The following is an 11,643-nucleotide window of genomic DNA, read 5'->3' as shown; positions in this document are numbered from 1 at the left end:
GGTAATCCCCGCCCCGGCCTGACCCTGTGGTCAGTAAAGCCTCAGGAGCCAGGGTGCTCCCCAAGTTCAACCAGCAGTACCCGGGAGAGGGAGCCAGCAGCGGTCTCCTCTGCAGCCCTGATGGGAAGCCAGGCGTCCTGCCCTCCACATAGCACCCATGTCCCCAGTTGTTCCGATTGTTTGTATCTTTTTGTTTTTAAGTGTAAAGGGTTTCAACCTCACCTTTGCATCTCTGGTGGGCTCCTCGCCAGAAGCTAGGCCCTGTGCCACGTGCTTTCCATCCTTAACTCACGCAGCTTGCAGGTAGGAGAATGAAAGCCCACGCGGTGAACGGCCTGGTAAACTTCTGGCCCTTTGGTGGGTGCTGGCTTGGTCGAGGTGAACGGGCTGGCTTCTGATCCGGCTGTGTAATGTACACCGTGCCAAGACTCCACACACAGCCTGTGGCCCTCTTCCTCCCCTGGGGCATCCCAAAGTTTGAGAAGGAGTCGAGGGCGGGGCAGGGAGGTCAGAGACGGCGGGCTGGAGACCAGGAGACACACGGAGTTGCTGGCGCTGTCCGCGGTGCTGAACACGGCCCGAGCTGGTGGCCTCCGGGGCGTGGCTGGAGCGCGCTGTCCGCGGTGTTGGCGCTGTTCGAAGTGCTGAAGCTGTCCTGTGCGGAGGCGCCCGAGGCTGGGGCCGCTGGTCTCCAGAGCTGACGTGCTCTTAAGGTCCGACCCTGTGTCCCCTCTCGCTTCTGGTGTTCCGAGTGTGGTGCACTCTTTCTTGAGGAGTCACAGGCCCCTAAGTGGACATATCTCAGAGAAGGAACCCAGGCCTGAAAGCAGAGGGCTCCCCTCCGACTTCCCAAACTGCGGTGATCAACAGGGGTCGCGGTGGTGTGGAGTGTGTGTAAGGGCGAGAGGAAGGGACACAGGAGCCTTCTTCCTCGTCCTCCGCCCGCACCCCCCGCCCCCATCCGGCAGATGCAAGGAGGTGCACAGCGAGGCTGTGGGGCCACGGGTGGGGTGGGGTGCACTTCGCACGGGGCAAACACTATACAAAGTGGAGGTGAGTATGCCTCTGCCCAACCCTAGAGCCCCCGGGACACTGCTGCCCTTCCAGTCTATCCAGCTAAAGCTTTCCAGGCAAAGAGAGAAGGAACTCCCCTCCATGCACCAAGTAAAAGGCTGTGACGTTGTCGTCGTAATTCGCACCACGAGTGGAAGGTATCAGGACCTGGAAGCTCGCGTGGGACTCAAACCCTGCAATTGACAGATGAAAAAAATGAGGCGGGGGGTGGTTCATAAACCCACGCTGAGTTCGTGGCAGTGGAGGCTAGCTCCGCCTCTTCCTCTTGTCCCTCAAACTTTAAAAACCTCTAATGCTGGGGAGGAAATCCTTGAAGTCTCAGCTCCCACTCACTCCTTTCCTCATGCTCCCTTCTAAGACCTTTTACCACCCCCTAGACTTCTGCGCCTGTCCCAAGCCTGTTCCTGCCCACACCCGCACCCAAGCCCACAGTGACCCCACCTGGATCTGCAGCGGGGAGGGGGGTGGAGCTCTGCAATGGAGGGAATGTTTCCTGTGCACTGGGCAGGCAGAGGCAGCACACCCCCAGCACTGATTTCACCTGTCAGTGCCCACCTGGGGCCCTGCAAGTGAAGCTGGTGTCTTGCAGATAACCCGAGATGGCAGATGGGCAGAGATTGCACAAATGGGGGTCTAATTGACAATCAATTGTGATTAGGAGTGAAAGGACGTCTTTATAGCCCCAGACATGCTAGGTTGAGATCGGGGAGGGGAGGGATGTTCCTGGGGATCTGAGAGAGGAAGAGGAGGAGGGGTGCCCTGCATCTCTGTGGCATGTGTTTTCCTCAAAGATGAGGGAAGTGGGGCAGGGGAGCATGCAGCAGTGCCCTCTCTGAGCCTTTCCCAGGGGAGGCGATGGGAGGTGCCCTGTGTAGCTCTGGGGGACCCCTCAGGCTCCACCACCCAGCCTCTGCTCCTCTGAGCCTGACTGAGAACTTGGAAGTTCATTACCCTGCCCTCTGCGGCTCACATTAGGATGGTGTGGGGCAGAGAGAGGAGGGGAGGGAAGGCTCAAGGAGAATCTTGGGGCCCGCAAACTTCAGATAGCCACGTGCTTTCCTCAAAGTGTCACTCAACCATGACCATGACCCGCCCCCATCAGGGAGAACATTCTGCAGTGCTGGGTGTGCACGTGTTTGCTGGGAAACGCATCGTCGTTGTATATTATAACACAATTCCGTTATGCGATTCCCTATCGTATTTAATGTGTTATATTTACCATGTTTTAGTGACAATCATCATACATACTGCATCTATGTTGTATAAAACATCTTTTACATGTGATTGTGTGTATAAAACATCTTTTACATGTGATTGCATTCGTTTTGAAAGTTGTACCAAGAGGGCTGAGTGCCCATTACCCATCCCTTCCTCACGCGCAGGTGTTCCAACTGTCTGGGACCTGGCAGGGTTGAGTGTTGTGGCTACTGGTGGGAGATGCTTGTCTGAGGTCAGGCCCTGGCAGGGACGGACGCTTTACGTGGGTTGTGCTGCAGGGAGACCGGCAGCCAGGTCAGGGGTCTGCCCTTGAGACCTGCCCTGCCTTCCCCCACCCAGGCCTCGCTGGCCACCCAGCAGCTGTGCCTCCTGGGGAGGGGTACAGGGACTGGGAAAGGATCCTGTGTGCCCCTCCTCCGGAGAGAGTTAAAGACGAAGCCAAGACCAGCGTGGAGCTGGCGCTGGCGCTGGCGCTGGCGGGGGAGAGGGAAATGCAGGGATGCCAGTGCATTTGTGAGGGCTCTGCCGGGCTTGTGTGCCTGGGTGCTCATGAACGGATCTGTGCTTGTATGTGCTACGCACTTGTGAACGAGTGTGTGTGTGAATGGCGTGTGCACATCTATATCCAAATTTAGCTGGGGGAGAGGGAGAGAGTGAAGACCAAGGTGGGGCGGAAAGGAGATAATTGCCTCCCTGCGATGGGAGATTACCCACCCTCCTTCCCCAGAGGTGATTTATAATTTAAAGATAAAGAATAATCAAGTCCTGGCAAGGAAGGACACAGTGTTGTGGATCTGATTAGAATCTCGGGATGGACCAGCAGCGGGGAGGGCAGGGGAAGGGAAGCGGGAGGAGAAGAGGGACGGGAAGGCCTGCGACCCCCCCCCCACCCCACCCTAGTTCCAGCCTCCCTGAGGCTCGGCGTGTCCGAGCTTGGCCCAAATTACAGCCGATCGGTCCACCATTATTTCTCTCAACTTTTAATTTCTGCTTCCAAAGGATCATTGCCCGCGGTAATTGCAAAGGACCGCCCTGCGCGCGGAGCAGGCTCCGGGGACCGCGGCGTAAGGCGGCGCGCACAGCCGCCGGTGCACGCGCCCGCGCGCTCACACCCTGAAGAAGCGTGCGCGCTCCCACTGCTGGCGCCCACCATGGTCCACCTGCATCTGGCTGCTCGCTGCATGGGCAGGAGGAGGAGGGAGACTAGCGACCCGCCCAGGAGCTACCGCGATCCCGCACTGGGACTCCGGACGCCAGGCCCAACCCTCGAGGACCGAGGGCCGCAGGGCCCTGTCCTGCAAACATCGCGGCTGTAGATAAAACGTACCCAAATAAAGACTCAGGCCGTGGGGCTTCTTATTTATCCGGATGTGGCGAAGGGGGCATTTGTCGTATTCTTTTTGGAAGAAACACACATTTTTCCCTTACTTGAAGAGGATCGATTTTATGTAGGCCACCTGCTGTGTGTGCAATTTGTCGGTCCCCCTTTTGGGGGTGGGTTAAGAGGGACAAGCAGCCTTCTCATTTTCGATTCCACTTCTAATGAGCGGCTCGGGGACAGCCGGCCCCGCCCCTCTGCTGGGACTCCAGGTCGGGCCCTAATTTGACGACGTGAAAGGGGCGGGCGTGGGAAGGGATGGAGGGGCAGAGACCCTGAGCAAGAGAGACCCCGGAGACGCAAGAGGAGACCCCAAGCGGGAGCAAGCGAGAGAGGCGGGAGCAAGACCCACGGAACGCGCGGGAGGGGGCTGCAGACCCGGCGGAGACTCGGAGAATCGCGCGTGAGAACGGCTCTCCCCATCCCCAACCCAACTGCCGAGGGGCGCCAGAGCTGTGGGAACCTTCGGAGTTCCGGGCCCCGCCCGCCGGGGGCCCGGAGAAGAGGCCGGGCCAGTCACCGCAGCCTGCGCCGAGATGTCCCAGCCAACTCTTGGCGCTCGCTGGCCCGCGCGCCCTGGGGTCTCTGCGGCCCCGCCGCAGATTGATCCCGCAATTATTTAAAAGCCAGGGCTGTCTCCTCCCACTTCGCCAAGGAGGCTGGTGCGCCGTTTCCGGACGAGCGGAGGCGCAGCGACGCGCCGCTGACCACTACAGCCGCCTGCGGACCGCGCTGGGCTCCGGGCTGCGTGTCTGTTCGTCCGGCCCGGCGGCTCAGTCCGTGTGTCCCGTGCGGGGCCCGCCTCCTCGGCCCGGGACCGTTCGCAGCCAATTAGGCGCGCGCGCTAACGAGGGCGGCGGAGCCCCGCGGCCGCCTGCGGGCGCACGTGTGTTCGGCGTGTGGGCGCGTGGGCGCCTCCGGCGGGGCTGCCATAAATGCGCGGACCGGGCGCCGCGGGCGCCTAAGGCGGCGGCGGCGAAGGCAGCACCGGCCGAGCGCAGGGCGCGGCGCCGAGAGCCAGCGGAGCAGCGGCCGCCTGCGCAGGGTCGTGTGGCGGTGCCAGGGCCGCCAGGTATGGGAGCCCAGTAGGCGGCAGGGCCTGAGTGGCCGGAGCGGCGGAAGGCCGGCATGAGCTCTAGCGGCCCCGCGGCTCCTGGGGACGTTCCCGCGCTGCCGCCGCCTCCTCCGCCAGGTTCGGGGCCCGCACCGCCAGCTCCCGCCGCCGCTGCCCGGGACGCTATGGACGGGCGCGCCGAGCTGCCGGCCTTTCCCCGCGCTGGAGCCCCACCGCTCGCGGCCAGCGACACTATGCCTGCGGCGCCCGAGGGGGCTGGAGCGGCCCGGCCCGCAGCGCCCCCGCGCCCCACCTCCTTCTCGGTACTGGACATCCTGGACCCCAACAAGTTCAACAGCAGGAGGCGTCGCTGCGTGCTGCTGGGCCCAGTGGCGCCCGCCGCGTGCGCCCCGTGCGCTTCGGTCCCATGCGCCCCTGCACCCTCCGCCTCCGGACGCCCGCCGCGCGCAGAGGAGCTAGAGCGCCGCGCCCTCGCCGGCGCCGGAGGAGTCGGAGCCGCCGGAGCTGAGCCGCCGAGTGAGTAGGATGCGCCCGGCGCCAGGTCGTGGGGACAGGGGGACCGGCCGCTTCTACGCGTTTACAACCCTGGGACACTGTGGCGAGTTGGGTCTGGCCCACACCGAGGCTCCGTGGAAAGTTCGCAGAGCGCGGGGTCCGCACCAGCCCACCCGTGGCCTCCGTCCGACCCGGACTGCAGGGCCCGCATCGCCAGGCTCCTCTGGAGAAGCTCAGCCGGGTCAGGCCCAGGGGCTGCAGGGCTGTGAGGCAGGTCCAGGGTTCGCCTCCGCGCATCTCTGGCCTGGAGGGGTAGTTGGTGCAGGAGGCGAGGGGCCGCGCGTGGTGGCTGGCCCGTGACCTCCCCACCCCCACTGTGCCCGCCCGAGGCCTCCTTCCCTCCCTCCTCTCTCCCTCTCTCTCTCTCTCTTTTTTTTTTTTTTTTTTTGGACAAATCAGACTAATTGTGACAAAACGCTGGTTATCTCTGGAAAAACAATTAAATCCCTTCGATTACGGTTAAGGGGAAATGTGCTTAGCGGCGGAAAGCGGCCGGTAATGGGGCGGCCCGCGCCCCCGGTCGGGTCGATATCCCATTACGGCGCGTGCATATCTCTTTCAAGCACCTTGCAAACTCCCCCCGAACATCTAAATTATAGGGTCAAAATTCGGATAATTACTCGATTAAAACCTATTACACTTATTAGGGGCCGCTATTGATCGCGAATTGCATTCGACCCGCTCCTGATTGCTTTTTGTGTCCCCTCCCCCACCTCCTCCCTCCAACTTCCCGGCCCCGCCGAGGCACAGCGAGGACAGCGCGGGGCAGATGGGGCTGGGCCGCGGCCACCGGCTCAGCGCCTGGAGGCTGCGGGCCGCACCTGCGCGGGGCCTCTTCCGGTCGGCCGAGATGGAGGGCGAACAAATCCGGCCGAGTGGAGGGGACCTTACGGACTCTGCGGCGGCGGCGCTCAGAGCCTCCACCTCCGGGGAGCCTACGGGGCGGAAGGACGGGATCCTGCTGAAGCCGGGAAGGCGCGCGCATAGCACAGCCGGAGAGGGAGCGGGGCCAGGCACCCGGGGCAGGGCTGGGTCGGCGCTCGCGGTCGTCTAGGGGCGGATCCTGCTCCTGCTGAGGGAAGCGGGGACCCACAGTCGCCCTGGAGGAATCTGACAGGAGCGACTGATCATTTCTTACCGGAGATTTCGGTTCCGACCTGGCCGGAGAGCAGGCCGTGGCCGCCACTGGGCAGCTCTGTGGAGGGCATCTGCCCCAACTGCTCCTGACTTCGGCCCCCAGTGCCAGGGCATAGAAGACCCTGTCTGGGAGAGATGCTTTCTTCCAAATTTCAGAGACTCAAAATGCAGTCACTGCAGGGCCTCTGCTTGGAGGATGCGGGGCTGCTGTTCAGACTCCGGCCAACCGGGCCCTTTAGGCTGCGGGGTGCCACTCCGACCTGCACGCCCGCCCAGCCCTCCGGGTGAGGCCGAGCAGGGCCCTATCCACGGCAACTCCGCGCAGGGGCCGAGGCGCGGGCAGGGGAGCCGGGGCTGAGCCTCGCGACCGAATCTCAGGGCCTGGAGGCTTGAGGTAGGGTCGGGGCCAGGGCATAGGATTTGGGTCCCCCAAGCCCCGTTCTCTCGGTCGGCTCCGGCCCCACCCCCAGACCTGTTATTAAATGCCCGTAATTGGCTGGTCCTGCGCTGGCGGTAATTGGAGGGTAATATACGCCGAAATAAATTAAATGACCTTAACTAGTTTGTACATTACACAAAGTGAGTTTAATTAAGTTTGTATCTGCCCCGCCGATCGATCGGAGCTTCCACTCCGCTGTAATCTCCGCAGCCCGGCCCGGCCCACAGCACCCGTCCAGCCCCGCTCCGGCAAAAAACGTCGGGCGCCACGAGAACCGGCAGCTCAGGGCGAGGAGGACTCTCCCCATAGAAAGAAACGAACAAGGGACCGGGAGGAGACGCGGGCGGCGGGAAGGAAGGACAGGCCGAGGGGAAGGAAACGACGGAGCGAAGGAGAGAGAGAGGAGGCGGGTGAAGAGGCAGGAGGAGCTGAGCAGGAGGCGGGAGGGAACCCTGGGGGAGGAAGCGGGGCGCGCGGAGGGCGGGATCCGGGAACGGGCCTTTCCTAACTGCCCTGTCCTGTCCTTGTTCCTCCCGCCCGCAGATGCCGGCGACCCCTACAAGGCAGGGGAGGCCGAGACCAACGACACCAACGGCTACAGCAGCGGCGGCGGCGGCCACAGCCCGAGCGCGGACAGCGGGGACGAGGTTCCCGACGACGAGGACGACGACGAGGACGAAGCGCCCGAGACGGAGGCGGCGCGAGGCGCGGAGGAGGCGCGGGGAGGTAGCGGCGGCCTCGGGGCCCGCGGGTCGGGCTGCCCGGACGCGGCTGAGGCCGACGCGTCCCCCGGCGCCACCGTCGATGAGGCCGCGGCCCCCGGACCCCGCGGGAACTCGCCCGGAGCCCCGGGCCCGCCGGGAGCTGCAGTGGCGCCGGGGGGCGCGGGGACCACTCCGCAGGGCGCGGCGAGCGCGGCCAAGCCCAAACGGAAGCGCACGGGGTCCGACTCCAAATCTGGGAAGCCGCGACGGGCGCGCACCGCCTTCACCTACGAGCAGCTCGTGGCGCTGGAGAACAAGTTCAAGGCCACGCGCTACCTGTCGGTGTGCGAGCGCCTCAACCTGGCGCTGTCGCTCAGCCTCACCGAGACGCAGGTGAAGATCTGGTTCCAGAACCGCCGAACCAAGTGGAAGAAGCAGAACCCGGGCGCCGACACCAGCGCGCCGACCGGCGGCGGCGGAGGACCGGGGCCGGGGGCCGGGCCTGGCACGGGGCTGCCCGGCGGCCTCAGCCCGCTCAGCCCCTCGCCGCCCATGGGCGCCCCTCTCGGCATGCACGGCCCGGCTGGGTACCCCGCGCACGGCCCCGGAGGCCTGGTGTGCGCCGCGCAGCTGCCGTTCCTGTCGAGCCCGGCGGTGCTCTCGCCCTTCGTGCTGGGCTCGCAAACCTACGGGGCGCCCGCCTTCTACGCGCCGCACCTCTGAGCCCCGTGCCGCTCCGCCCCCGAGGCCGCCGCCGGGCCCGGCTGTTTTCTACCATTCTAGTCGTTGACTCTGTACATAAGCGGTTGCTACGGAAGAGTTTTAAATTTATAAATGACCATGCGCGTCGGGGCCGGGCAGGCGGCTCCCGCGGGCTCGGCCCGCTGCGAAGCACTTTGCAGAACTTCACTCAATCAATAAACCGCAGGCGGCCGCGCCCCAGTCTCCCAGGCTCCCGCGCCGCCCTCCGCCCGGCTCGGCCCAGCCCACCCATGAATCCTCTCCCGTGGGGACCAAGGCGCCTAGGGTGTTCGGCCTCGCGCGGGACTCCAGCCGGTTTTCCCACCGGCCTGGCGTCCTCCGGCCAGAATTCAGGCCTCTCTGCTGGTGCCTGCCCGTCGTCCTGGGCTTGGGACTGGGCGCAGGGGCTCACCCACCAGGCTGGCTGAGACTCAGGTCTCAGCGTCCCCTCCCTGACCGCCCCCCCCAGCCCCAAGAAAGATTACAGGTCCCAGAAAGTGACCACCTGCTTGCTCCCTCTTCGCCTCTCCGCTTAGCCACCGAGCTGGTGGGACCGCGGCTGGGGGAGCAGCATTTTCTGCCTCCTGCTCCCCACCCCTGCAGCCTGCTCCGGTCCCACTCCCCTGGCCCACATCCCCGCAAGGGAGCACCGGGCTGGGCGTGTCAGCCTGGGGGCAGTGTCAGTTTCGGCTACTGCCTGGAGGAAGGAGCGCCTGCCTGCTTTCCCTGGGGAGGAAAAGGGGCTAACCCGGCGCGAGAAGGGGCTGGCCGGGGGCGCAGCTACCTGCCCAAGAGCGTTCCAGCCCATTCAGAGCCGGGCCCCCAAGAGTCGGGTCGAGTGCTCCCTCTTGGTGTGGCCACCTCTCCTCCAGCGACGCTGGAAACGGCCCCTACATTCCCTGCACAGGCTCTCGGAGCCCTGTGGGTTTGGTGTTCGCCCTGAGCTGGGCTCAGGGAGGCCAGAGGCAGAGGCGCCAGGGCTAGGTGGCAGTGTGGATGCAAAAGCTGGTGCTTCCAAGCGGGAAAGGGCGACATGGGGAGGGTTCAGAGCCCCAGAACGGGTGGGGAGGCGGCATGGGACACTGGTGACAGCTGGGCAGGTGCCCACCCCTCTTCTGCTGTTGGCGGGTGTCCTGAGCCCTGCCTCACAGAGGGAGCCTGGCTCTGCCTGGCGGCTGTGCCCTGACTGGGCTCGGTCTCCTGGTGTCCCGTCCATTTTCCGTGAGTGGGCTGAGCTCATCTCTGGGCTGTCAACCTGGCACCAGCCACTGGGGGAGGGCTGGGAGCAGGTGGTGGCAGTGGAGTACCTAGTACCACAGGCAAGATGGGAGACAGAGCTGCCCACTGACCTGGCCAGCACCTGTGGACAGAGAGCAGGCCCAGAGCAGCACCAGCCATCAGGCAGGTTGGTGGGGGTGGGGCAGGGGTGGCTGGGACCACCCTGTGCATTTGCTGCCCCCACATCCCGAGCCCCAGGCAGGCCTTGGCTCCTCCAGCCGAGGGCCAGCCTGACTCCCAGTTGCTCTCTGCTCCCTTTCTGGGTCTGCATAGGTGAAGCCACCTGCCTGCAGCAAGCGTCCTGAGGCTCACCAGTCCAGGGGCAGGGCAGCCTCTCCCTCCTCCCTCTGCTGGCAGAGCTCAGGCTTGCTGGGTGGGGGTCGGTGAGGGAAGGTGAGCCCCACCTGCAGGTGGCCAAGTGTAGCCAGAGGGCGGACTCAGCTGAAGCCAGTGCAGCAGGCTTGGCCTGAGCTGGGCACTGGGGCTGCCGAGCGGGAAAGCAGCTGCCGCATGGCTGGGAGGGACCCAGGTCTGTGCTGCAAGAGCCTGACCCTTTGCTGAGCTTGCTGGAACATTCCAGGAGCTCACAGACCCTACAGGGAGATGACAGAAGGCTGTGACAGTGCAGGCCAGATTCAGACCCACTCAGAGCTGGCCAGACCGCGGCGTGCAGCCAGCCCTCCCATGGAGCTTAGATCCTGGCTCCCCATCCCTCCAGCTTCCATATGCCCCCACCCTGGCCTTCTCTGTCTCCTCCCCTCAAGGCTCAGCCAGAAACACAGAGCCACACAGGAGGGCCCTTTAGCAGTGCCCCTGGGCTGCTGGATGGGATGGAGGGTATGGGCTGGGGGCTGTGAGGTCTGGGAAGCAATACCCACTCCACGCACCAGCGTCGCCCACCCCTTCTCTAAGCTCCCTGGACAGCCCAAAGCCTCATGCCGCAGGCGTGGGGGACATTTCCTTGGGTCGCTCCAGTCTCTGGTTCACAGTTGCTGCGCAGTGGACCCTCGTCAGAGGAGGACAGCGTGCAAAGCCACCTGAGCCTCCCACTGCACTTTGCTGAGTCATATGTGGGAAACTGAGGCCCAGAGGTCACAGGGCTTGCTGAGGGCAGTGCCAGCTGTGGTGCCAGTGGGTGCCCTGCTCCCTCCTGGAGGAGCCTCCACTTTTTAGCCCATACTCCTACTGGGTCCCCAGGCCCCCAGTCTCCCTGGGGAGGCTGGGATGCTGTTCCCTTGGCTGCCTCCCAGGGAACACTCGGGCTGCCCCACCACCCCCATTTCCACCAGGTTTGGGCCTCCCCTGCCAGCCATTTCCAGTCTAGGCCACCTGCGCCTGACTTGGTTTCAGCTCCCTGGGCCTGTGCTGCAGGCAGAGGTGAGCAGGAGCCTTGTTAGGGGCCTTGACATGTCCCCCACTTTGGTGTCAGGGCCGTGAGGTCTTGACCCCAGGATCTGAGGACGCTCTTCCATGGACCCTCCTAGGGCTTAGGACTCATCCTGCCCTGGACCACACCTGCCCTGAGTTCCCAGAACTGCACGCATGTCGTTGATGCAAAGCCAGGCACAGAAGGGGCCTCCTGTCAAGTGAGCATGAGCCCAGACAAGGGCGGCATTTGCTCTCATGCCCTGGGCTCTTGTCTCCTGCCCAGGGACCACTGAGCCCAGATGGTGAGAGGCCTCGCAATGAGGACCTCCCCACCCCCACCAGCCCGTGGTGCTGTGGTCCGTTGCTGTGGGGGTCAGGATTGGGTTTGGCTGCGTGTAAGAAAAAACCTGAATGAAGAGAGTTGAAAGGAGACTGTTTATTTTCTCTTTGTGAGGGAATTCTGGCCGGTGGCAGCCCTGGGCAGTTGTGAGACCTTCACTGAGTCCTTGGAGACCCAGCTCCTGGCTCTCTGTGCTGCATCAGGCCTGGGCAGGCCTCAGCCTCACAGACCCCAGTGGAAGCTGAGGCTCCAGCCACCACATCCTCACCCCCGGCTGCAAACAGGAAAAAAGGGAGTAGCTGGAAACAGCCGTCTTTTTTTTTTTTTTTTTTTTTT

General features: G+C 64.0%; 1 protein-coding gene across 1 annotated transcript; it reads left to right on the top strand.

Annotated features, from left to right (window-relative positions):
• The first annotated feature begins 4,798 nt into the window (after positions 1-4,798).
• Positions 4,799-8,303, top strand: NKX1-1 (NK1 homeobox 1). The gene is made up of 2 exons (XM_025386818.1): positions 4,799-5,261; positions 7,420-8,303. Exons 1-2 carry the CDS (start codon positions 4,799-4,801, stop codon positions 8,301-8,303), a joined length of 1,347 nt encoding a protein of 448 aa, XP_025242603.1.
• The last annotated feature ends 3,340 nt before the right edge of the window (positions 8,304-11,643 follow it).

The sequence above is a fragment of the Theropithecus gelada genome, chromosome 5 (genome assembly GCF_003255815.1).
Source record: "Theropithecus gelada isolate Dixy chromosome 5, Tgel_1.0, whole genome shotgun sequence".
Taxonomy (NCBI): Eukaryota; Metazoa; Chordata; class Mammalia; order Primates; family Cercopithecidae; genus Theropithecus; species Theropithecus gelada.
This window is presented reverse-complemented; position numbering and strand designations above follow the sequence as displayed.